Source organism: Python bivittatus, unplaced genomic scaffold, assembly GCF_059951505.1.
Source record: "Python bivittatus isolate LINGU-HERP-01145 unplaced genomic scaffold, Pbiv_v1 ctg000790_np1212, whole genome shotgun sequence".
NCBI lineage: Eukaryota > Metazoa > Chordata > Lepidosauria > Squamata > Pythonidae > Python > Python bivittatus.
Window position 1 is genome coordinate 4,588,635 of NW_028277110.1, and position 27,871 is coordinate 4,616,505.

At 38.2% G+C, this 27,871-nt stretch overlaps 1 protein-coding gene across 1 annotated transcript; it reads left to right on the forward strand.

Annotated features, from left to right (window-relative positions):
• Positions 1 to 1,537: 1,537 nt before the first annotated feature.
• CHIC1 (cysteine rich hydrophobic domain 1) lies at positions 1,538 to 27,871 on the forward strand. Its single transcript, XM_088129176.1, has 6 exons — positions 1,538 to 1,974; positions 10,536 to 10,590; positions 14,140 to 14,295; positions 16,117 to 16,173; positions 16,851 to 16,910; positions 23,419 to 27,871. The coding sequence occupies exons 1-6, from the start codon at positions 1,763 to 1,765 to the stop codon at positions 23,467 to 23,469; spliced, it is 591 nt and encodes a 196-aa protein (XP_087985302.1). The 5' UTR covers positions 1,538 to 1,762; the 3' UTR covers positions 23,470 to 27,871.

A 27,871-nucleotide genomic window follows, 5' to 3' on the forward strand; every position in this document is an offset into this window, starting at 1 on the left:
GGTAGTCTCCCACACAACCCTGTCCCTAACCTAGCCCTGATTAACTTCCACGCCCAAATTTAACTAGGTGTGAAGTCATACATAGGCATCTGTAACAAGTCATGGCGACTTCAAAATGACATGGACATTGTTGACCTTGCTGCACAAATGAAGAAAATGCTAAAATGATGTCATTTGTGTGATGTCCACAGGCTACCACGGAACAACCTTCATGTTGTGTGCCAGTTACGCCCCTTCCTGGATCAGGAGGCCCTCCAGTCAATCCCTCACACCCTGGTCCTCTCTCGTTTAGACTACTGCAATGCACTCTACGTGGGGCTACCCTTGAAGAGTATCCGGAAGCTACAGGTGGTTCAAAATGCGGGCAAGTGTGCAATCTTGGGTGCCCCAAGGATGCCACATGTAGCACCTCTGCTGCAGGAGCTGCACTGGGTGCCAGTTTCCTTCCGGGTCCAATTCAAGGTGTTGGTTATCACCTTTAAAGCCCTACATGGCATGGGACCAGGTTACCTGCGGGACTGTCTCACCCCCATTACTTCGACCTGCCCTGCCCGGTCCGGCAGAGAAGGCATGTTATGGATCCCGTCAGGGGCCAGGAGGAGCCTTCTCCGCCATTGCCCCCGCCCTATGGAATACTCTCCCCCCAGAGGTGAGGTGGGCCCCTACCCGCCCGGCTTTCTGGAAGGAGCTGAAGACCTGGCTCTGCCAACCCGGCAGGGCGAGGAGAGATACAACCAACCCGGGGGGGGGGGGGGCTGATGCCTTGCTGATGCTCCCTGAGTCTAATAACTCCAAGTTAACATCAGTTCCTTGGAAGATATTTATTATTTATATAGGAATCTTCTTGTTGTTGTGTACTTTAATTTTTATTCTATTTTAATTCCTATTTATTTTTTTTACTCTAAACCGCTCTGCAGAGTCGCTCTGCAGTGAGACGGGCAGTGGCAAGTTTGAAATATCCATTACAAAAAATAAAAACGTCACGATGCACACGCCGTCGTCGCCATTTCCTTCTTTGTGGAGTCCCACGATCCATCGAGACACAAACCCGGAGTGGCAAATTCTAAAGTCCTGGTCTTCTGAGGGCCACCGGGGGCCATTCCACGGCCCGGTGATGTCCCAGGCGGTATTTTCGGCCCACTTTGGCTGATTTTAAGGGCTGAAGTGGGAGCAGGTCACCGAGATACAAACGCCTACTATTCACCCTTGTAAATTCACCGTTTTTCAGGTGTAATGGTGCAAACGTGCAGTGTAATGTGCGATATACAAGCAGTTCGCACGGCTCACGAACCACACTCGACTTCCACACGCTCAGCCAAAATGAAATGAACAGAAGCGACGCCCTAAAATGCTATTCATATTGAGGGAACTTTTACTCCTTTCTCCTTATTTGCAATCCTTGAAGCTTCCTAAGTTATAGAATATTCATAGTTTAGCATCATATTCCCTAAATAGGATTGCATGGACATCTGCATGGAAATAATACCATTATTATTTATAACATTTATAACACCACAATAAAAGGGAAAGAAAAAGGGAAAAGAAAGAAAAAAAGAGAAGGGTCGGCCAGGGACAAGCCACGCGCCGTTAGTCCGCCACGGCGCCTGCGCACCAGGGAGCGCGCGCCCGCCGGAGTTCTCCCGCCGGCGCCGCGCGCTCGCTCCCTCCCTCCGCCTCGCGCTCGCTCGCCCGTGCGTCCGTTGGCTCACTCGCGCCCGCGCCTGCGCAGTAGCAGCTGCCTCGCGCGGCGCGAGGGGGGGTGATGAGCGTCCTGCTCCCCAACATGGCGGACTTCGACACCATCTACGAGTTGGAGGAGGAGGAGGAGGAGGCGGCGGCGGAGGCGGTGGCGGCGGCGGCTGACGAAGAGGAGCGGCCGGAGGCCTACCGGACTGTGGTGAGGAGTCAGGAGCTGCCGCGGCCCCGGGACGCGCCCGAACCCGTGGCTGTGAGGGGCGCCGGGCAGATCACCGTGTAAGGACCCGCGGAGGGGGCGAAGGCGGCGGGTGGGGCGGGGCGGGGCCGCGGGGCCTGCAGGCGGGGGGGAGGCGTGCCTCTGAGCGCGTGCAGAGGGCGCGGGGCGGCCGTTGGGAGGAAGGAGGAGAGTCCCTGGGCATGTGCAGAGCGTCGGGACCCTCCTCTTTAGCGGGGCAGGCAGGGAGGCGTCTCCCGAGGAGGGGCGGAAGGCCCAGGTGTAGAGAAATCCGCGCGCCCCCCTTCTGTTTTAGTGGTGAGGTGAGCTGCGGGAAGCCCAGGGTTCCTGAGCGTGTGCAGAGGGCCTCTGTTGCCCTCCCCCGCATCTTTCACTGAGCGGCTGTTCACTGGGGCAGAGGGGTCTCCCGGGGAGGAGGGGATCGGCTTTTTATCAATTTATTCGTTCTTCAAATGTACACAGCCGCCTATCTCATACACGTATGACTCCCTGGACGGCTTACAAACCATTGAAACAAATATAAAAGCACAAAAAAGAACAATACAACCGTTAAAAAAAACCCAGGAAAAAACCAATATGTAGAAAACCATCCTAAAAAAAAATCATAAAATTCATAGCCAAGGTAATCGCATCTAACCATAACGTGCAGTACAATCACTTGCCCCCATGGCTTTCTGGAGCACATGCGGGAAGACGAGTAGCGGGGCCCCTCTGCTGAAAGGGCCCGGGACCCAGCGCATCTCTCGGGTAGGGCCAATTCGCCCTTTGGGGTGGCTGTGTTAGGACTGCCAGAGACACTGTAATCACCTCCCTCTGGAGAAGATTGATCGAAAGTCCCACAGGGCCAGCCAAGAGGCAGCCCCTAACTCTTCCCCAGGATTTGCACAGCTGTGTCTTTTGGTCCCCTGTCCCTTTCCTGGCTTAACACATGGGCTTGAGCTCCATGCTGCACTGCAGTCAAGAAGGGCACAGCTCTTTCTCTGGGGTTCTTCTTTCCATTTTAATATTGTCTGTATTTAAAGAGGGGAAAAAAAAACATCCAGAGGAGAACATCTATAGAGAGGCTGGAGCACCATAAAAAAAGGCTGTGACATTGCAAAGGCCTGGGTGATATAGTGTAGTTATAGCTCAAAAGTTGTGAACCAAACCTATCCAAATCATAAATCTAGAATATGGTAGGTAGTGTTCATAAAGTGTTCATTGGAAAAATGTTGATGGATCTCCTTTTGTTTACATTCCTTTTTAATTATGAGAGGAAACCAATTTGGTTTTCAAGTATAATCATAAAATATATCTTAAATAATTGTTCATCACAATGTCTGTTTTTATGTCTTACCCTGCTTTATGTAAAGCAAATATCTTAATAATGTAGGAGAACATTACATTGCATGTTAACAACTGTGTTTAAATTTTAAACACCCTAGGCATCATTGTTTATCATTTTATATTTATTTCATATCCATTCAAAGATTATTGTCTTGGAAATAATTGGGAATACAATGCTTGGAATGTATCTTGTTGCTCTGTTTGCTTATTAAACTTATCAAATGGGACATTTTGAATTGTGCTCATCCTGATATTTCCTTTTTTCGTGCATTCACTCTTTCTTGATCACTGTTGCCGTACCCATTCCTTTTGCAGACATTTGCTTTCTCTTGTTATGAATATCTACTTGCTTTCTATATCTTCATTACAGATTTTAATTTTTGTTTTTAAATTGCATTTACATTAAGAGATGAAAGGAAGTAGTATCTTAATCTGATAGTAGTTTTTCACCTGCCTTCCACCCCTTTTTTTAAAAAAAAACAAAACTCTATTTGTATAGAGTAATCTAATAGAAGAGAATATATGTAGCTCAGGGTTGAACTGTGGAGTCCTTGGGGTTCTCTGAGCTTGATTGTTTTCTTGCAAACATTTCATTACCTGGCTAACATCTTCAGTGCCTTAATAAATGAATATAGGATTGCACTGAAGATGTTACCTAGCCGGGTAACAAAACATTTGCAAGAAAACAACCAAGCTCAGAGAACCCCAAGGACTCCATAGAGTAATCTTTCTGTGTATTTTTTTTTTAAATTACGCAGGATTTTCCTTGCCTCGGAATTTATGACTTCAATTTCTTGCCTTCACTTCTGTGGGATACAATGTATTCTACATTTTACCTGCAACTTTCTCCTTATTTTTCTTCAGTGTTCTCAATGTTTGTTAATTCCTTTGCTCATTTTCAGATGCATGTTCCAATTTCTTTATTATGTATACAGTTTCTCCTTAAAATGTACAGGTGGGTGGTTGGGGCTCTATAACTCTTGTGACTGGATGGATGGAGTCCCTGCTCTGCTTTCTCCCCCTCAGGGAGCAGAAGACATTCCTTTATATTCTGCTTCCCCCCCCCTCCGCCCGCCCTGTTCTCTGCACAGAGCTCCAAATTCTCAAATGGTTGATGTGTAGGCTGTTCCTCATCTGTCCTGATTTATTATTTGTTTGCATTATATTTTGTCTCTCCTTTCCATTAATACACTCTATCGATCCACAAGGCAAATATAAAAAAGCACATTTATTTTGAGATAAAGTCATATAAATGTCATCATAATCTGTATTAAATGTATAGTTGTGGTTGTCACCTCACTCAGCCAATAGTTCTTAATGATCTCCAGGTCAGTGATAGAGGTTATTAGGAGAAAGATGGCACCCTCTTAAAACATAAAAAGTAGAGAAAAGCCCATAAGCTGAATGTAAGCATAAGAACCCTTCTGGGTTGTCTTGCAACTGGCACTAAGTGACACAGTGTCTCTAAGAGTATGATAATAGTATCTCTGATAATATATAATTCCTAATCTAAGTGTGCAAAGTAACAAAAGTCCTGCTTTATATTTCAAGCTTAAATACATTTGCTTAAAAGGAAGTCTGCAAGACTGCAATTCTCTGTCATCTTATTTGGGTATTAGAGTATTGGGATAAAAAAGTATCAGATGAGGGGATGTTGTGAGAATAAAATGTGGATATGTGTGGGGGTGGTGAGCCATGTTCACAACTTCAACTGTTTGGATGAAGGGCAACCTATAAGTAATACCTTAATAAATGAATATAGGATTGAACATTACACTTTCACTGTATTTTTGTTTTTCTCATTAAGTCAAATGTTGTGACATGTGAAAGGAAATAGTCCTTCACTCAGTGGAGAAAATCACGTTGCCAAGTTTCTCATCACAGGATGTGGTAAAGGTCACTGAATTAAATAAGACAGATTCATGCACTGTTGCTTTGATGGCTAAAATGGAACTTCCATGTCCCAAGATAGTGTAGCTACTGCTGCAAGAGGCAAATGGTGGAAAATCCTTCTTGTGAGCTTCAGTTTTAAAATATACTTTTGGTCTGATCCAGCAGAGCACTTGTAATGGGTGATTCTACTATTGTTCCTCTCAGTAAAGAAATTGATGCAACAGGTTCTTCACTAGAGCTACTAGCTGCTCCTGGTTCAGGGACCTATGGGCTGCCGGCCATATTTGGGCTGTTCTTGTAGCCCAGATAGCTTGCTCCTGAGCATGTGTACAACTTTATCAAAAGATGCTTCTTTCTCTGCTATGTTAAAGGCTAGGTGGGAGTCCTGTGACAGGAGGTTGTTAAACATGGTTTTCATCCTAGAGCTAAAGGAAAACCAGAGGATTTGTTTGTGTTATATATACAGTTTCCATGGGAGGAATACTAAGGCAACCCTGTTCAAGAACTTCTCTTTCCTTCTGAGGCCTTTCTCTCTGCAATAGCAACACATTTTTTTAATGAATTCAATTTGTCTACTTTTGTAGAAGATCTGAAAATGTGCTCTGGGGGATGATCAAAGACCTGCATTGCTGTTTCCATACTTTCTTTGTGTTAAGTTATCATTATTTAATAGATGCCATATTATACTATAGTTTTGGTTCATGAGCCCCCTGAATAGATCACACAGTAGTGTGTCCCCCACTTGCTCAAAGCACTGTGTTACACTGTGAAATCTTTGCCAGTATTCCTTGGTATCACTAATCCTAGGTGATTTGATCATACTGTTGGGAGCCTGTATATTCATCCCCCCACACACCAGTGCTGGATCATGGCTTGAGAGAAGTAACAAAAAGTCTAATTTCAAAACATATAACTTTGTTTATCTTTGCATTCCTTCATAGTCCCCCCCCCCAAAAAAAGGACAGTGTAGTATAACATAAATGTGAGCAGAATATTTGGACCATATTTAAATAGCTTATGTATTAATAAAACTGTTCAGCTAAAAAAACATGTTTGCCATCATATATTGAGAAGGGTTTTTTCTTTCATGACCCTCCTTCTGCAAGGGGATAAATTGAACCAGAGGGCATATCTTTGTGATTTTGGGGCTCATCTACATTTCTAATAACATTATGATCTCATTTTTCAAATAATACTTTATCAGGTGAACTTAGTTAGGCATAACGTATTCCTTAGCATCATATAATCATAGTCTAGTAATAGACTTTAGCATGCAATTAACAATAATGTAATTTCATCTTTACAAGGAAACAACTTAGATAAGCAATTGTGTAGCTAGATAGGAGAGACCTGTCTTTCAAAGGAAGAGCTTTGTTAAAACCAAAGTTTTTTACAATTTTTGAAAATGAAAGAAGTTTGGTTGTTAAGCAAGATAGAAAGAGTAAGTGGAAAGACAACTCCACGTTGTTTCAATTTGTGCATGTCTCACTGCGGCATGAGTTAGTTTTAACAAAGCAAAGTGACTTAATTCTTAGATGATTTTTGCAGTTTATGCTTACCTCTTTTGAGGTAAGAATCTCAAGTATAATTTCTTGAAAGGACCCCCACTTTTAAGATAATCAGTTCCTGTTGTTATGACCACCAATGTGTTGAACTGTTCTGTGAGCCAGCAGTCATTATAACCATGATGGCACAAAGTGATGGAGAATTTACTCTATTTCATCAAGATATTGCTAGGTTGGATAAAGTAAATTATTCAATGTGTGCTGCCAAGGCATTGGATGAAAATACAGGATTTGTATAGTTTTTTACAAGTAGATATTTTTTTTTTGGATGGGATATGAAAAGTTGGTGCCAAGATAGCTGCATAACTGTGCAAATACTTCTAGACTGTTTTAGCTACTTTTTTAGCTGTATCTTTCCTAAAATTATGTTCAAGTAGAATTTGATGTAGCATGGATTCCTTTTGCATGAAACTTGATTTTTAAAAAAAAATGATTCTCCATTATGGCTGCAGTTTCCTGCTGGTTGAGGAAGTAGGAGGTGGTTTCAGCTGAACAAATCAATAGAGTATCAATTCCTAGTGCCAAGTTTTGACAATTGCTGAAAAGGGAAGAACAAGGTTGATCCCTTCTAGTTGTATGTAATCCAGAAGGAGAATGATAGTGTCATTCCAAGTACCACTGACACAGGATTTTCAAAAGAGCAATTAACCCTGGTTTCAAATTTTGGCTATTGCTTTTCAGCATTGGCAGTTTCTCCAGGTGCAGAGTGTGGTTATTTTTTCTTTAAAAGATCTATTCCCCAGCTCAATCCTTAATAGATTCTAGCATGGTTAACCATCCGCCCCTATATTTTATTTATTTATTTATGAATTTATTGCCTGTTTCAGTCAGGGCAACTCTTAGTGGGGTATAAAAACAACAACTGCAGCTGGTGCAATGATAACAGTAAACTACAATAATATATAATAACAGTATATACTTATGGTTCCAAAATTACAACTCAACATCACTCAAGTCCCAATTTTCAGGAGAGTAGGAGCTGCCATTGCTTTCAGGAGCAAAGCTTTTCTGGAGGACAGTAACCCTCATGGAGAATGCCTGTTTTGGGGCTGGGGAGCTTCCATCTTACCTTTCAATAGGTGGGGCCCTTCAGCGGGCATTCTCTGTGGACTTGGATTACAAAAGCCCTTTCATGTGCATTGTGTGCACTCTCACCTTCTTCAGTATAGACACCCTCAGATAGAATGAGATTTAACATATAGTTTCTTGGTAGTTGAATCAGTTATGATTTGTGTATAGTATATATTTAAAAAAATTCAGCAAGTGAATGTATAAATGTTAGCTTGAGTCATCAGAAAACTTCGGATGGTTAGTGAAAACTTGCCTCAGGTCAGTCTGTTTTATTTAAGATTTTACAACTGACTGCAAGGTTCTTTAAAACATGCAGGTTTTGAAATGAGAAGACAATTATAATTTCATTGTCAAATACATTAATATTGTATACACAAATTATAGTAAGCTATTAATTGGTGAAGCACCACCTCCATTTGTTTATAAAACACACATTACACATGATAAGATGAGAATATTGGACATCAGCTACTGTATCTAAATGCCTTGTTTAATGGAGTGCCTAAGTAGATGTTATAGTGTGGTCAAACATTTTCCTGGGCATATTTATAGCATGTGTTTCCAAGACACTTGTATCCTTGCATCCACACACATGGATGGTGTGATAGCTCATTCATTTGGAATTAATGGATTTCAAGTAGAGTTGACATTGAAGCTGGTTTTCAGGTTCCAGTTTCCAGAGACTATGGTAATAGTTGATCATTTCCCTACTGAATTGATTATGTAGGAATTTGCAGTCCTTTAGCTTGCATTTAAGTTGTTGAGTAAAATGGAAAGACAGCTATTAAATTGATCTTTCTCCTGTGATACTTCAGTGCTGAAACATTCACTTTCAAGGCATACATTTAAAAAAAATTAAGTCACTAAATATTAATGTATTTTAAAAAATCAATAATTAATTTATATCAATTGTGCCAAATTTGTTTAAAAGTTACTGCAAAAAGGATGGCTATTAATCTATTGCTGTCATTAATGTAATACAATATAATGTAATATAATTTAATGTTTGCCATAACCTTGGCAAGTTTGACAAAAGCTAAGCATTACTATAGGAGGCTCTGATATGGCAGAGCAGTGTAGGTATGTAGTGTAGCAAGGCTGAAATGGTACCGACCTAACCATTTAAAAAATATTCCCTCTCCTTTTTCTTTGTAATATACAATTTCAAAGTTTGCCACTTTAGATACAGTCAGTAGTTTGAAGACTGTCTTGTTCAAAGTCATGCTATTGTTCTACACGTGTTCATAATTTTTCAGCATATTAGTAAATGAGCTGAAAGAAAGAATAGTGTAGAATTAAGGTGGAAATGTTTTAAATTAGCTTCTTTGCTTCTATAGAAGCTCCAAAGAGAATTTTGAGAGTTTAATACTATGCAACAAACAAGGCTAAGGCTAATATAATAGTTTATTATGGAGAAAATCAAAGTATATTATATTTAAATGAAACAAACAATTGTTCCTTGAAAGATGTATTCACCTAGGAACCTGTTTTCAGTGTTGTTGATGACTTGAGGCTGGACTTCAGAAGGTAGACATGTAGTCCTTAAGAAATGGCTATTGTTGAATTTTACCTTGCTTGGGTTAGGCTGCCATTATACTGATAGATTCCTATCAATCTTTTGGGAGATGTCTTTTGGAAGGTAGGCTCCAATAGTATGGATTTCTCTCTCTTAGCTTTAGTGCTGGAAAGTGCCAGAGCCCATATTAAGGAATAAGGGGCATGGACTACCCATTGGTTCCAACTTTCTATAATATTAATGGATACATTGTTTTCTGAAGCTATTTATCACCTCCCAATTATGGAACGTCCTTCATATTGGCAAGGTGCAATGCTTGACCTCTTTGCTTCTGTTTGGGAAATTTAGAAAAAATCCGTATTGTATATGACTTTGTCCTTGCAGCTTCAGAAGGTTGAATCAATAGAGCCTGTCCTCCTACGTTTTGTATTTTATACCAGTATATTACACTTTCATCATCCTGCTTCTGACTCCCAATAAGTGGTGCTGCAAATTATTACCTAATTTCTTTTCATTGTGAAGCCGAGATATATTTGTTCTATGACTTTAGGTTTGTATATTATTTTATATTCCTTTTAAAGTATTGAGCTATGGAGAATATTTCTTGTTTAATGTATATACTACAAAATATCTGCAGCAGTTCGTTCTTTCTGTCATTTCTGTGAGTGAAAGATGAATCTGTGTGTATATAATGTCTGTCATATATATGGTCCTTTAAGTAAGTTCAGAGCTTGCAAAGTCAAGATAATGCTGCTTTGGGATCCCATCCTGGAAGATTCTTGTCACCCTTGTTAAAATATTACATCATTCATCACTCTTATTAACTTGTGGGAGAAAAGTCAGGAAATAGAGTATAAGTGTTGAAATATTCTTGAGTAGTTTATATCATAATTTACAAACTTTATTTGAGTTCCTACAGAGTTTATCAGGATCTTTCAAAGATCTGATTAATTTGATGGAATTTATTGAGACAGACATATTAGCCTAGAAGGAAGGAGGAAGACTTATTTATATGTATCTTGGTAATTTTTAAAACAATTTGCTAATAACAAGAAACATACATGTTTCTTGCTTTGATTACTCCCTGCTATACATAACATTATTTAATGTGCATTTGAATGAGGTGTAAAACCGTAGTAATTTCTTTTTTCAAATGCAAAAGAGATATAACAAAAGTTGTAAACATTATATAGGTTCGGTGGAAATACTTTTTGTTCTTTGTTTTTTCAAGGTTTGGCTTGAGCAACAAGTTTGACACAGAATTTCCCTCTGTTCTGACAGGGAAGGTAAGTTGGAATTTGGCTTGACCCTAAATCTAAAAGATGCTTTCTTGTCAGCTTCCTGCATTTGTCAATGAATGCTCCTCAGATCATCCACAGTGACCACAAACAGCTGTACTCTAATCTGTGGCCACTGATTCTATAGAATGTGGATTCAAGAAAATTTAAGAGCAGCTTTTGTGTAGGTCTGTGATTCACTTCATTCTGTTAGAGATACAGGGTCTGTTGCTCTTTTCCTCCCCGAGCTTCCTGTTTTCCTTTCTTGAATTTGAGAGTTTTCCCATGTGTAGATCTTGTGCAAGAAGGGGAGTCAGTCTACTCTTATCAGTGTTTAGAATACTTTGTATAGTTCAAGTCTTCTTACAAATACTAAATGATGGTGCAGTCTAGAACATGCATTCTCTTCACTTAGTTCAGTAACTGTCTTTTTTTTTTTCTTTCCTTTTGGACAAATCTTAAAAACTCAGGTAAAAGCCAGCCCTGCTCACTTTGCAGTACTGTTAAGAGTGGGCTCCATTTGGCTATCAAATCACTCCCTTGTCAGTGTAGAATCATACCTACTGTCTATGGCAGCATCTCTAATAGAGGTGACTAGGTTGTGTTCATTTGATGTGGCAACCGAGATGGGAGGTACTTTGCCAGACTGATTCAATTTATCTTGAAAGAGTATTTAGACATGTTGGCTGGAATGTATTTGCTACCTTATGCCTAGTGAAGCATTGATTGACCTGCTCTGTGCCTATATATGGTCAATGACATAATCCAAAAAGAGTGTAAAGATTCCCCTTTTCAGCCCATCCATTCCCCAGAAAACATCGCTTCATCTCCGAACCCTGGCAAAAGCTACCCTGAAATTGAAACATGGCGTATACTTACTGAGGATAGAGTGAGGTTTCTTTCTATTTTTAATCCAGGAAAAACTAGGTCAGATATAGCAAAGTTTGTGCATTTGTGTATTCTCATAGTAACGTCTGTTCTGCTTGACAATCCTCTTTCAGGCCCAGGCATTTTGATGCAAAATTAAAAATAGTTAAATGGTGGCAGCCAAGCTGAGCATATATTACAGCATTGTTTAAAGAACTTGTTTCATGTAAGAACTCACTGATTTTCAGACTCTAGCTCTAGGTTTAATTCGGAGAGCCAGCTCTGACGTAAATAGCTTAAGATCTTTATATCTGAAAGGGTTGTCTTCTCAAATGAGGTTGGCCATTGTAAAATATTTTGGAGTCCTTTTCCAGGTATTCCCTTTTTTGGCACTGGGCAAAGTTTCATTCATATCAGACATATTCTCTTTTTTTAAATCAAACACAGTTGTAATTAAAGTTTATGGAACCTTAGAATAATTACAGTTGTTAGAAATGTGCTGAGTAATATTGTAATGTTGAACAGCTACTTTTTGTCTATTAATAATATGTGGGGTTTTTTTAAATTTGTGGAAGTAAACATATTTCTCTGTACATCTACCCAATAAGACATTGAACTGAATTAAATCAATTACTCTCAAGTGGAAGCCCAAATTACAGTATAACCATTGTTTGGACTCTGTATTTCAGAATGCTGGTTATTATTTTTATATCATTATAGGTGCTGATAATATAAAATAATTATGTGAACAGAAATTTAAGACACAACTCTTGGAGGGATATCACAGACTTTGAAAAACAAAGTACTGCAAAATAAGAGAAAAATGACTAGTTATTACCTCATTTCAGTCTTCTAGGAAATTCTGCTTACATTCTAAATTTCCCTAAGCTTATTCTGTTCCTTTAATTATTTTATTAGTTCTGTAAGCTTTCAGCACAGAATGCCTAGATTAGATTTGCCTGCTTAGACAAGTTAACTCACTGGATCTTTGTTTTTTGCTTCTTGATAAAAATGTAAGCTTGCAATATGGTCTTAAATGTGACTCCCATAGTCCTGCCACCTGGAGCTGTTGGTCATCCTTAAGGGGAAAAGTCCAGCTTCCTGCTCTGATCTTGAAACAATACGGACTTTAGTGAGCAATGCAGGGAAGTGCAAGTCATAAAACATCCCTTTGGTATTATGATTCAGCAGAAGGTGTGATTGATAGGGCTGTGACCATGATGGTCAAAGAAAGCAGAGCAGGCCTGCTGGCTTTCGCTTGATCACTTCCTCTCTTGCCTGCTGTTGTAAAACATTATGACCCTTCCGTCCGCCCTTAGTCCCTTTTATGGCATGCTGGCAAAAAGGAACTCCTCTTTAGAATGTAGTTTTTCTCTTCAGGCCAGATGGATTTCTTACAACTCTCCTTGTACTCAGGGCCCTTACCTGATTTGCTTGTTTTTTAAGAACAATTGCATTTTCTTATTTATAGCATTACAGGATGCTTAAAAAAACTCCTGAATAAAAAGTGGCATTTTTTGCATTTCAGTACAACTATAGTTCCCTTTGCTAATTCAGAATGTAACTCTTGTCATCTCTGAAATTCGTTGAGCATACAACATTTGAGCAAAGTGCACATATATGAAATGACTGTTACGTTGGTAGATCATTATCTGGCCTGTCCATGGCTGCATTCTGAGGTTGCGTAGAATGAAGTAGAATTCAAAAAATGGCCCAGTCGGTCTGCATAATTTTAGGCTGCAGGTACAAGAAATGCCATTTTGAAATAATCCATTGAAAAAGAAAAGCTTTCCTGAAAGAAAAGTATGTGTTAGAACTTTTGTCAGTGATTTGCTGCTTTTTCTTTTTTTCATGTTGAAAACAGTTTAAATAGAGAGGAATTTTTAACTAGTTCTGGCCACTCTACCTCTTTTGCTTCATTTGGAGGGGAGAGGGGAGGTGTCCAGGGATTGGTCTTTCTGACCTGTTCCTGAAGGGGATTCATGAAAAATGCCCATTGTAGGAGTGGCTGAATGTGTGTATTCTGTGTATCACCTGCAGTCAAATTCAGTGGGGCAGCCTAGAAAAACTGAAACCAACCAAATAAATGAATAAACTGTTGCATCAGAAGCACTATAAAAATGCCTCAAAACCTAACCAAATTATTATGACATAAACTTCCATGGTCTGCTAAAGCTTATGGCATGTTTGTGTGTTGTGTAAAGAAGTGATGAATTGATCGCAATATAATTTTAATGTCTATATTCTTTTGAGATACTTGATTTCTGTTGAAGGGATCAGTAATTGAATATAAAGTGGAATATTGAAAAAAGGATTAATATACTGTCACCAAGAGAATATCAGAAGTATTCTCTTGGTGTCTTTTTATTCTTCTGTTAATTCCCATTCAGGTAAAATTTCATGGAGATTCTGTTGCGGTTATAGACTCTTAGCATATGTAGATGCATCCCTCATCTTGTTTACTTTCTAATATCCAAAGGATTATTATTTACAATATTTAGGCCATTTGTGTAGGCAGGAGGCAAAAGCAAAAAATAACCAAGATTAAAAGCAAAACAGTTTTAGATTGATTAAAATTAACACAAATCTTAATCTTAATGAAAAAAAGAAAGTCGTGCAATATCTGTATATTTGGATAGAGAACAGGTTTTAGTTCCCAATGTGGAGTCACCACTTGTCCTTTTTTTGTAGGTTGCCCCTGAAGAATTCAAGATCAGTATCAGTCATGTGAATGCATGTTTAAGGAAGAATCTGCCCGTCAATGTAAAATGGCTTCTCTGTGGCTGTTTATGCTGCTGCTGCACCCTCGGATGCAGCCTCTGGCCTGCTGTCTGTCTTAACAAAAGAGTAAGTGTGCCAACCAGCTCTGTGGCAAAATCAGCGCAACTGCCCAATTTGTTCTAACTGGCTTTTGTGGTCATTGGTTGCCCAGGTAAAGGTGGCTTTTCAGGGGGTGGGATATCCACAGGGAAGGGGGTCACAAAGGCCAAGATGATGGTCAGCACCACATGATTGAAGCCCCCTCCTCCCCCACACTATTCACAAACAAATTTGAGAAGTGTCTTCTTCCTATCTGTGTGCCAGGTAAATGTTGTTTTAATAATTTTGACTGTGTTTTTATATGCTGTTAGCTGCTAAAATTGCTATAGCAAGACAAATAACCATATAAACTGAACAAATAAATAAATAAGATTAGCATCTTACAGAAGAATCGCTATTACACCTCCTGGATTTTGCTTATTTGTTATAAACAAATGCCTCCCCTTTCTACATACTGTATTCCAACAGTCAGGGAAATTTACACAATAAGAAGAAAACAAGGTATAAAACAGAATAAAATTAATATATTAAAGAGTCCTGCATGTTACTGAATTAAATGCAGTGAATTATGGACACGACTTCCATTCCCTTCAGAGAGCTCTGTGTTGACATTCCAGAGGATAGCCGTGGGATTCCCAGTGTTGTGTTTTCATATGCCAGGCTTTCCTACCTGAGAAAAGCCAGCAGTCGAAGAGATCCTTTTCAGAAATGTGTGTCAATTTCAGTTTAGTCTTGATGCAGCGTTTGGGTGGTGTTTTAAGGTAGCTCACTGAGATGGTATTCTGATTTCTTTCTAAATACCTGCATATTCTATCTAAATGGCAAATGTCACTGTTACAGTTTACAAATCTAAAAATAATAAAGAATAACAAATAAAAGAATAACAAATAACAAATAAAAGAATAAGAAATAACCATGATAAAAAATGATTATAAAAGGCAGCAGTAAACTAACCAAATCATGGAAGATTAATAAGTCTCCTGGTGGCCATCCATTGCATCTCTTTGGACAGCAGCTTTTAAAGAAGAGCTTTCAAAGAGAATCTACAATTGGGGCAGAAATGTTTGAGAGAAGATGATCCTTCAGGTTGAACTTCTGGTGCTGATACAAAAAGTCATGATGGCAGCTGAGGAGTCTTAATGCAAAATGTCTACTTGTTGATAAAAAGCCTAAAATGACACAGCAAGTAGTATTATTTTGTCTAGCAGTGTGCTAAATACAATATTGTTACAAGAAAGAGTGCAAAATTTAGCAAAATAAAGATTTCCAGATTTAGTACATGACTCTGTAAAGAATTTAACAATTGGCACTGACTGGTAATTGGAATAAACTAAATATTTTAGCATGTTAATCTTTTAGTAATTTTTCAAACCAGTATTTTATTGTTAAGCATCTCAGTGTATTAATTTAGTAGTTTACTTACTTGGTAGTTTACTGGTTTACTATTTTATTCAGTTTTATAACTTAGTGACTTCATTTTAAGTATTTAAAAGTTTTTAGTATTGTAGTATTCCATAGTAAGGTAACTGTATTTATAATGTGCTTTGCTCCATTTTATTTTTTTTTCCTTTCAGTTTACTCTGAATGTTTAATGTATTTTCACCCAGACTCGGTAAAGCCCCTTATAAAATTGTGTACAATACTGGTCAGTGACTGTACTAAAGGTCTTTGTTCACTTTGAGAAGCATCTCTGGGTATCTTGCCCTTCAGTAAACCAGGCAGGAGGTTATCAGTATAGGGATGATGTAGCCAAGCTCTTACCTGCCCAGGTCAGGCTGCAGCTGATAGATCAGCCAACGCTGAGAAAAGGCAGTGCAGCTAACTCATCCAATCTTGCTTTTTTCCCAGACTAGAAGGTCTATTCAGAAGTTGTTAGAATGGGAAAATAACAGATTATATCACAAGGTAAGTTGAGGAGCAGTTGCCTTAATTATGGTAAGAAATAATATATTTCCCTTAATCAGCCAAAGATGATTATTTATGGACTGCAAGATCCTGTTAGGAATATAAAAATCACAGCTGTTTTGATGAGAGTGTAATTCAAATCCTGGAACACAGAACTGTGGGTGTATGCAAGTGGACATCTCATTAACTAAAAGAGATAGAAGCAGACACTGTCTGCTCTTTTGATTAATTTATTTGCCAAATGTCTTAATTTTAAGGGATTGAAACCAGTTGCTTGTTCATATCGAGCCATGCTAGGGAGGCAAGTTATCCTAATTGAAGTTTCTAATGCGGCTCTTATTAAAGTACTGAGTAAAATCTATACACAGAAAATATTTATTCTAATCGGTGCTTCCAGATGTGCAGGATTAGAGTTCCATCATGCCTTGCCTGCAGAGGCTTTGCCTGATGGGAATTGTATTCCATGCTCCATATCTCAAGGGCAAGCTGATACAGAGGCTGAAGCATGACATTTGCAGCTACCTCAGAAATAATCTTGTGCTGGGCAGCGTATATGGGAATTTTAATGCTTCAGAGTGTGGCATCTTAGCATGTTCAAGAGACATATAGGCTTGTACATCAGTCTAAAGAGTGTTGCTTGTTAAGATAATGCCAACTGTATCTTTTTCTTTTTTAAGCTTGGCTTGCATTGGAAGTTGAGTAAACGGAAATGTGAAACTAGCAATATGATGGAATATGTAAGTATTTTTTTAAGTTATCAGTATCAGTTCCAAGATACCGCTTTCCCTTTTCTTCTGATTAATTCATCCCTGTCAGGTTCAGCCCAAGAATCCAACGAGACAGTCCCGCTCAGCTTCTTTATTAGCTTGCACCTAATAGACAGAATCTCGCCAGACTAACTCTAATCCCCCCAACGACAGCAACTGTAGCCATCATGCCCTTAGGGAGGGGCCAGTCTCTTCCTCTTGACTTTCACACAGTCCGGCTGGGGGCTGAGGAGGTGCTTTCCTCGGAATGTCTCTCCCCCCTCCCTGTAGCCTTGAAGCTCCATTCCAGAATCCTCCCCGCTCATGCCTTCCATCACATCCCTGTCCTTAGTGACTGGAGACGTAGTTCCTCTTTCTAGGAATATGTACATTATTATATATGTACTTCAGTCAAAAGGGTAGGCCTAGCATAGTGCAGTCATTCATCTGAAAGCAGAAGCAATCTCACTGTAACACATACACTGAAAGATAAAATCAGAGCTGGCAGCTAGCAAAGTTAGTATAATATTTCCAGGTTTTAGCTGTGTTCTGCTCCTCTGCTTCCATTTACTCATGTTGTCACAGTTTAAATACAGTAAGAAACAAATGTCTTTCTTCTCCCCCTGCCCCCTCCCCCTCCCCCTCCCCCTTTTTTATATACAATTTTTATTAAAGATTTTTAAGAAGGAAGATAAAACTAATGCAAACTAATATAAAGTAAGAAAAAGAAAGAAAGAAATCAAAGAGAAAGCCAAAAGTGCAAGAAAGGAAAAGAAAGGAAAAGAAAAATAGAAAAGAAAGAAAAAAGATACCAAGAAGTAGCTTCTGATCTTTTTTACGGCAGTTATAGTTACCTCTTACTCTATGGTTACAACAGAACTCTCTTCTTTCTATAATCTACCCTGTCTAATCATCAAAACCATAAATCATAAGTTCATTTTTTTCTGTTTTACACAAAAAGTCCATAAGGGGTTTCCAGTCAGCAATAAACGTAGATATTGTCTTTTTTCTGATCAAAGAAGTCAATTTCACCATCTCTGCAAGCACCATCATCTTCACCAACCGTTCCTCCATCATAGGTATTGCCAAATCTTTCCATCTTGTGCATACAATAATCTCACTGTGGTCATCATATACAAAAACGAAGTTCCATGACTTTTTTCCAACTGTTTGTCCATCAGTCCCAAAAGAAAAACCACTGATTTCAATTGTATATTAATCTTTAAAATCCTCTGCATCAGTGTGTATATTTGAATCCACAATTTTCTAGCTTTTTTACATGTCCACCAGACATGATAAAATGTCCCTTCTTGTTGTTCACATTTCCAACATAAATTTGAAGTGCCTTTATACATTCTAGATAATTTCTCTGGTGTCATATATCAACAGTACATCATTTTATAAAAATTCTCTTTAAGATTATAACAGTGTAAATTTCAATCCTTTCAACCACATATTTTTCCATTGTTCCATCTGTATATTATAACCAAAATGTTTAGCCCACTTTATCATAATTCTTTCACTTGTTTCAGATTTCAATAGTTTATACATTTTAGCAATCACATGTTCATCATTTGTACACAATTCTATCTCAGAGTCAGTCTTACATTGTTCAAAACCATACATTCTTTTGTCTACTTCAAATCTTTCTGATAACTGTAAATAGGAAAACCATTGACAATTATGTCCCTCTGCCATCATTTGCTCTCTTGATTTTATTTTGTATTCCCCTTGATAGAATTCGAGTATTTCATTGTATGTTAACCATTAACCAAAGCCTATTATTTCTCGTCTATAAAATCCTTCTTTTGCTGAGAGCCACAAAGGTGTTTTCAGGCACAATCTGGGTTTGTATCTATTCCATATTCTCAATATGGCGTGTCTAACACAATGATTTTTAAAATCTACATTAACCTTAACTTCGTACCACAAATATCCATGCCACCCAAATCTCAGGTCGTGTTCTTCTAACTCCAAAAGCCTTCTATTTCTCAGCAGCACCCACTCTTTCATCTAAACCAAACAGCAAGCTGCAAAATCGCTTTTCAACGAGATGGGTGGTGACAGATTTGATAACAATATAAAAATACAGTTTCAAATTGGGTAAACCCAGTTTTCCTCTTTCCTCTGCATCTTTTAACACCTTATATTTAACGCATGTTTTTTCCCCCTGCCACACAAATTTAGATGCATCCTTCTGGCACTGTTTAAATGGTGCATCATTTGTCAAAACCGGTATTGTCTGAAACAAAAACATCATTCTAGGCAAGACATTCATTTTTATCACAGAAATTCTCCCCCGCAATGAGTTGTAGTTTCTCCCATCTCAACATGTCTTTTTTAACGTCATTCCGTGTCTTAACCTAGTTATTTTGAGATAACATACAGTTCATGTTTGTCATAGTGATGTTCAGATATTTTACCTTCTTGTCAATCTTAAAACCCATTGCATTAATCAATTCTGTTTGATCTTCTATTTTCATATTTTTGTTAACATCTTCATCTTCTGTTCATTAATCTTGAAATCTGCTAATGCACCAAATTCCTTTAATTTGCCCATTAATATTTCAATTCCCTTTAAAGAATCTTCCAGAATCAGCACCAAGTCATCTGCAAAAGCCCTTAACTTACAAATTTCTTTTTTAATCTTTACGCCCACAATCCCCTCACCTTGTCTTACATCTCTATTCAGTATTTCAAGAACCAAGATAAACAAGAGAGGAGACAGTTGGCATTCCTGTCTTGTTCCTTTTTGTATCTCACGGGGTTTTGTTAGGCCTTCATAACAATTACTTGTGCTTTCTGTGAAGCGTAAATCGATCTTACCCATTTTATACAGTTCTCTCCAAAATTCATAACTTCCAAAACCTTGAACAAACAAGCCCAGTTCAAATTGTCAAAGGCTTTCTCTGCATCTAAGATCAATGCAGCTTGTTTTTCATTACGTTGCTCCAGATACTCCAAATGGCCAACACATTTCTAATTTTGTCCTTTAACTGTCTTTTAGGTAAAAACCCACATTGATCCTGATGAATAAATTCCTGCAAAATTATTTTCAGTCTATCAGCTAGTATTGTTGTGAACAATTTGTAGTCATTATTCAATAATGATATCAGCCTATAGTTTCTTGTTAAAGTTGAATCTTGTTCCTCTTTAGGCATTAATGACATATTGGCATCTTTCCTCCATGTAGGATAGAGTTCATCATATTTTGTAAAGGTGGTAAAAGTTCATCTTCAAAACATTTATAATGAGAAACTGATAATCCATCTGGTTCAGGCACCTTTCCTGGTTTAATTTTTTTTATAGCTTCAGAAATTTCCTTTATTTTTATAGGTCCATTCATAATCTGTCTCTGTTCTTCTGTAATCCTTGGTGAATTTTGTTTCTTTAGATATTCATCTGTTTTTCTCTAGAGAGATGTCACTTCCTATATACAAGTTGGAATAATACTGATGAAATGCTTTTTGTATGTCTGCATTGTCCATTAATACAGTATCTCCCTCTTGTAATTTCCATATCATTTTCTTTTCTTTTTCTTTTTGTTATTTATGCGCTAGCCATTTCCCTGGTTAATTTGCAAACTCAAAATTTTTTGCTTTACACAAATCATTTTATTTTCATTTCTCTTACTGTTAATATAGATAATTGTCATTGTAAAGGCTTAATTTTTATCTTCTCTGGAAATTTCTTTAATTGTTCTTTCCTCTTTATTTTATCCAAAATATCTTGTGTTTTCTCGACTCTTCTTTTTAAGTTCACTACTGTGTTGTATAAAATAACCTCTAATAAAAGCTTTACTCACATCCCAAACCATTCTTAAATCAGTGCCTTTACCTAAATTATTTTCAAAAAATTATTTTAATTTCTTTTTACAGTCCTCCACTATTGTTTCTTTCTGTAACATTTCATTTAGTCTCCATCTAAAAGAACTAGCTTTTCTTTTATAAACTGAACTTATAAGATTATGATCCGAAAAGGTCTTTGGTAATATCTCTACTTTAGAAATTTTACTAGCCGAGTTCTTTGAAATCCAGATCATGTCTATTCTTGAAAAGGATCTATGTCTTTCAGAAAAGTAGGTATGCTATCTTGAATTGCCAGTTTTTTGTTCCCACTGAAATAAATTCTTCACCCACATTTTTATAAATCAAATATTTTATGTCCTTTTTTCTAATATGCGTCTCTTCTAGGCAAGTTATATCTTGTTTTAATTTTCTCAATAATGAAAAAAATATACTCTTTTGAGGAGCATTTGCTCCATTTATATTCTGTGTTAAGCATTTGTAATCCATAATCAAGCCAAAAATTTAGAAAAATCAATACCTGTAGCGCCTGGTTCAGTATCATCCCTTTCAGTTTCCTGTTATACCTGCTGAATTTTTTGTGTAATTTCATCTGAGATCTCCATTTGAAACTCCTCCAATTCCTCTTTAAATTTTTCTAGAAATTCCCTTGCTTTCTGGGCAGAATTCAGTCGAAACCTCTGCTGTCTAAAAGTAAAAATCACACCTTCCAATTTGTCCCATCAAAATGGGACCCTTTTCTGCTTTAACCTCCCAGTCAAAAAAAGAACCCTCTTTTCTCTTACGCAGGAATCTAATAGGAATTTCTTTAAGAACAATTACTTCTGCATTATCAGTCCTCAGTCTTGTGCTAAAATGCTGCTGCAAAACTTGATCCCTTGTCTTTTTCCTGACAAAGTGCACCAAAACATCCCTTGGAACATTTCTAATTCTTGCATATCTATTCTATATACTTTATCAATTTCTGCCTCTGTATCCTCCTCATCCCAATCCAAAAAGTTTGCTAAAACTTTAATAATCTTTTCTCTAGTGTCTTCACCAGAATCCTCTGCAGTTGCTCTAAATCTCAAACAAAATTCCTTATTTCTCAGTTCCAATAGAGCCAGACTATCTAGTTTTCTTTCCAACTTTTTGTCTTTAACTTCTGCTTATGCTCCAAAATTTCCACTTTGCCCCCTCCCCTTTCTTTTTATACCACAAGTAAACCTTGGATTTGTTGTCCTGGCCTTCTGTCTGCCATAGAGTTCTTTGGGTAGATGGGCAGCTGTATAAATTTGATAGACAGGCAAACACACACCCAAGCAAGCTTGTATTGAGTCTGAATACTGCCAAAGTGCCAGCTGATTTTCTTTTGAATTTGTCTGCCCTGTGTTGGTTATTGTCCATTATCTGGGTTTGTTAAAATACAAAATGATTTTTCAGAATAAATACCCCTAAAATAAACTACTACTACTCCTTTACTTCTGTTAAAATAAGTACTATTGTAAACTTATTCATAGTTTAGATTTGAACCTTTATAGGCCAGATCACAGCCTTGTCTAGATTGAAGGTGTCTTGTGTAGCATTCAAGCTTATAAAAGCAGTAGTCTGTTTTGCATTTTTAAAGCATAAATGTCTAGGCACATCTTTTAGTTGAACTTACTCAGCTTCCTTTTGCTCGCTTGTTTGCTGTTTCTTTGGCCCTAAGTATTCTGGAATAAAGAGAAGTAAATATCATCATCATGGCCCTGAAGGATATTGAATGATCCATCAGACGTTTTCAGATTTGTGGATCTCAATAGTGACTTGTAATCAAATCATGTTTGTGCAGAGAAAATTGTAAAACCCGTGTGTCTTTATTTATAAGATTGAAAGTATGTAGCAGTCTTGGTATTCTGAGTGGATGAGTCAAGATTTTCTCTACTCTGCCTTTATGAAAACGTATTCAGATACCTTCCGCATCAAATTACTTGCTGCCTTTTATGCAAAAAGAAAATGCTAAATAACTTGGAATTGAATTGATTCTACTGAACCTGAGCTACATATTAGATGTGATCCTTTGCTCACTGAAGATTGCCATCAGTAGCAGGTCCAGTGTGGGCACAGAAGAGTCTTAGACAAACCTTCAGCAGCAGCTGTGATTGTCAAACAGGAAGAAAAGTTTAAGCTTGCCTGCTGCTTTGATGTTGGAGAGGCTCTTTTCTTCCTCATTATATAGTACAAAGGAGCTGAGCTGTTAACCTGTGCAAGGAGGTATCTAGTCCCGAGATTTAAACTTGAGTTGTTGGTGCCACCTAGGGGGAAAAGAAACACCTGGAAGCCAATCCCTTCAACCTCTTGGGGACTTGAAGGTGAAAACTAGCTCATCGAACTCTGTTAAGAGAAGCAAAGCCCCAACCTTTTTTCTAACATAATATTTATTGAATGACAATCTTGCATTTTCATTGTTTGGGGAAAACATTTTGTTATGGATAATAGAAGCCCAAAAGCTGTAGAGTTCTTGCTTTATGCACAGAAGATCCCAGGTAGGAGGGGAAAAGATCCTTTTCTGAAATTCCAATCTGGGTGGACCAGACTGAAGGAGGTAGGCCCACCTTGGCCCACAGCAACCCCCCAGTGTCTGCTCAAGCACACTAACTTCCAAACCTTTTTGACATTCACGGAAGAGCTGAATGTATTGGTTAATTTGTCTTTGTGTTTCCCCCTTTTTATAGGTAATACTAATAGAATTCTTACCAAAATACCCTATATTTCGACCTGACTGAGGAGCAGTATTACATGTTACATTACCTGTCACGTCCTACCTGTAGTGCCTTGAAAGGGATATTGAAGAGAAGATGATCTACTTTGCTGTGATTTTGTTTTTTAAAAAGTGTTCCTCGGTAGAGTCTCTTCATTGCTGTGTTACTTTTCTTTTAAGAAGAAAACTATTTGCACTTTTTAAAAAAGTTTTGATGCTAAGGCTTGTCTGTGCACTCCCGAGGCATAACATACTTAATGAACATTGTCACTATGGAGATAATTGTATATCAGTGCTGCTTGTGGTCTTGTTCTGACATGCTGCCTTACTCATTTCCAAAACTCAGTTTTCCAAACATGCTCCCTGATTCTATATAACCAATGTCCTCCAGGTGTGCTGGCTGGGACTTCTGGAGGTTGTAGTCCTGGCGCACCTGAAGGGCACCAAGAAGGGAGGAAAAACTACATCTTCAAGGCACTTTTGAATTCTTGACAGGAATGATCAAGGTTAGCATACAGTAATTAATATACTATGTATCTGTATTGATGATCTGCTTTGCCCGAGATTAACAATGAACAGCAATGCTATTGTCTTTCATTTGCAAAGTTGCTCATTTTCCTTTCTCTTTGCTGGGGGGGGGGGCCGCAAAAGGGTGGGTTTGTAAATATTACCTCATTGTATAATATAAAATGTGGTATTATGCCAAGGTTTACGAATTGTGTTATAATGCCAATGGTTTTGCATAGATTTGTTATGTTTGATGTTGTGTGTATCCTTCTGATTGTATTGGCCATTTATGTGCCATGCGGTGAAGCCATAAGGGCTTCGTAGATGCTACTGAAAGTTGGACTCAGGTGTGGTTTGTTAAGCAAACATAAAGATGCATTGCAGTTCTTGCTCAATGAAATTGCTAGTAAAACACTTGAAGGTGTAATTCCTTGAATTTATATGTAATCCAAAGATCCCCAGAGCCCAGAAGAGCCCCTGGCTTAAGCACAACAGACCCTAAACAATTCTGCTTTAAAACTGGCAGAAATTCAAAGGACATTGGTGGTCTGGCATTGGGACCCCTACCATTCATGGAAGGTGACATTTAAGAAATATTTGGTTCTGTAGCATACATTTTTATGTCTGTCTGTCGTTTAGATCATTTCCATGCCTCTGCTCTTAATAGAGCATTCCTTTCAGATGTGTTGGGACTGCAGTTCTCAGAATTTGAACCGTCTGGACAGGGCTAGCTTTAAGAAAGCACTCTTAACACACGTGCAAAGTATTACACCAAAATCTGCATAAAGGTATTTCTGAAATGGCAGGGCAGTTACTAGAATCTGCATAAGTCCAGTATTTTGAGATCCTCCCATTCTAAGATTATGTGCCAATATCTTCTCATTTGGTGCCTTTTCTTTTGCTTGTTTATAATTGAGATTAGAAGTAGATTAGTGGAGGATAGGGTTCCAGTAATCAAGAACCCAAAATTCATCTGATATTCTGTACATCTACTTGATTCATGTTCTTGGTTTAGATGCTGGAGTTCTTTGGGTCCATGTTTTTGGCATTTGCATAGCCAAAATGTTGGGGAATTGGGAATATCTGTGATTTCCGTTACTTGCATTTGCAAACCCTGTAACATCCTTAATAAGGAAAGGAAGTTGAGGCTGGCAGGTGGCACACTTTCTGTGCATCGGAGCTCTAGTACTTTCTAAGCACTTTCTCATTAATTTAACTGTTGTGGACATCTTGATGCATGCATCCTTCTTGCATCTTTGTACAGCCATCCATCTTGCACGCACAGAGTTGCCCATAATGTTTAGAAAAATGGGGAAGGAAGCCTCTGCTCCTGGGTGCTGTGTGCACATATCACAAAATACCTGTGGAAACATTGCCTCAGAAACCTTATGGCAGGTTAGGAATCCTAAAGAGCAGGTTATAAATTGAACACATTTGCCAGTTTGCAAACTGGAGCCTTGAAATAATATTTTTGTCCAAGCTCTAGAGGAAATGCCATTTCACAAACTGTCCAGTATGCGAACCACAGAATAATTAAAGAAAAATAATCACCCTATAGAACTTTTTGAGCTGCAGCTTGAACTGTAAGGGTTGTACACTCGTACAAGACTTAAAGAGCAACACGAACCCTCATAAGACAATATGATACACAGTGAAGTTCAGCCTGTTCTTTCACAATAGTCCTGAAAATCATGTATTGCTGAAAAAGTTACTCCAACATGTGTTACTTCTTGCCTGAGGCAAGAGCAGTTTCATTTGAGTGTTGCCCTACAAATCATCCTTTCCCTAACCCTAGCAAAATATACTTCGATAGGTCTTCAGCACTTTCTGAAATTCCCCGTGTGGTCTAAGCCAAGTTTGCTTGGAGATTACAGCGGGATTTTGTTTCAGTATTCCTTCAAACATCATGCTAAGAAACATTATGGCTTTTCTGATCTTAACAGTGTCTGAATTCAACACTTAATACCTCCTAATCCAGATGTATGAAGAATCTCATTTTCCCCCTTGACCACCCTTCTGACTGTATTAGGTGGAAGCGGCTTCTGTAGGCATGAGTGGGACTGACTTCCAGTCCAGCTTTTTTTCTTTGTCGAATTAATTATGTAGTAAGAAAACTTGCCATTTCTACACTCGGTAGAATTCCAGTCTGTCTTTGTTAAGGGGGCCATACTTGCATCTTTTGCTCAGGTATGTAAGTGCCAATTAAGATGTGTCTAATGTAGAAAATGTGGCCCAGTGTTAGTAATAAATGGTCCTTAACATGTATTACATTTTTCCTGTTTCCCAAACCATGCACTTTGGGCAAATCTAGCTTAAAGGGTCTTCACAGTACAGTACTGAGGACTTGTTTACAGACTGCAAGCCCCCCCTGACCCCAGGATTCATCAGCAGGCAGGTTATAGGAATATCCTGTATATTGTGGCCCTAAGCCACAAGAAGCAGTGAAAAGTTGCGGTTTATTGCTGTAGCTCTTGAGATGTCATAGCAAATGGTCTAGTGCAGTGTTTTTCACCCTTGGCAACTGTAAGATGTGTGGGCTTCAACTCCCATGCTGGCTGGGGAATTCTGGGAGTTGAAGTCCACACACCTTAAAGCTGCCAAGGTTGAGAAACGCTGGTCTAGTGTATGATGTTCTGACAGTGTTCTGTGTTGATCATGATGTAGGTTATATAAATATTAAAAGCTTGTAAAATAGAGCAGTTGTTGCCTTAAAAGTAAATGATATCTGGGCCCAATTCTTGAAGAGGCAAATTCATTTCAAGAGTGGTTATGTCATTCTGTCTTGAAAAATGTGTTCAGAATTTGGGGAGCTTGTAGAAAATTTGGGGATATGGCTCCTTGGTTCCTCCCATGGCTTTGTGCCGATTCCTATTTTCTGTGGAGGTCAGTAGTCCAGGTTTTGAATTATTTCTTCCATGATGCCCCCCAAGCTGGCCATTACTGTATTAGAAAACTTGTTGTGTTGTGTTTTGTTGGCTTCTAGTGGGGGGGGAAAAAGTGTCTGGAATTGTTCAAACAAAGCAAAGAGTATAGAGAATTGAATTCATTTTGAGATTGTATGTCTTTGAGAGAATTGAAAACCCCAACCAGTCACCCTGATTTTACACCATTGATTCCTATGAAATTTAGAGTTGTTATGAAATGGCAGTAGAAATTCACAGGGTTTGTCATATGCATGCATGTTCTTCACGAAAAAAGTAAGTTTTTTGCAGTAGTAAACTAGTTCACCAAGAAGTAGGTTACTACATTAGCGCTTTCCCCTAATATATTCTGTCCTATATACAAAAATGCTAATGTAGGAGAATGTTTGTGGGTATAACATTCCACATGTTTTTGTCTGATGACTAGACTGGTAATTAGTTTGCCCTTCTTGTAGAATTCAGAAACAAAGATAAGTGTGAAAGTAGTGATAATTCTTGCACACTTCTGCAGAAGTCCAAATGAATGTCATGCCAGTGTATTACAGTGTAAGCATCCTTTATTCTGTCTCATTCCAAACCTCAGAAAAGTTTTCAATAAATATATCATTCTAACAAATGTAGCCATCCATTTTCTTGTCCTGATTAAATACACACTTTGTATGCTCAACTGTGAATATTGCATTTTAGTATCATTATGCTGATTAATTGTATTAGCCTGAAAATATTAGCATTGAGCAATAAGAATAAGATCTTAAGTGTTGGTATTCAATGTAAATATTTAACAGTTTAGGAAACAATGTTGTATAATACAGTCATATTTTGCAAGTTTTGTGAATTTTTGTTTATGGCTATAACCATAATTTGTAATTCCATGGAGCTTCCTTGTTAATCTGTACACATTTTAATTATGTCCCCTTACATTTTATGAAGTAATAGCCACTTTTTTTAATAGGACTTCATGCCTTGAAGATTTTTTTTTAAAATAAATACCTAAATAAG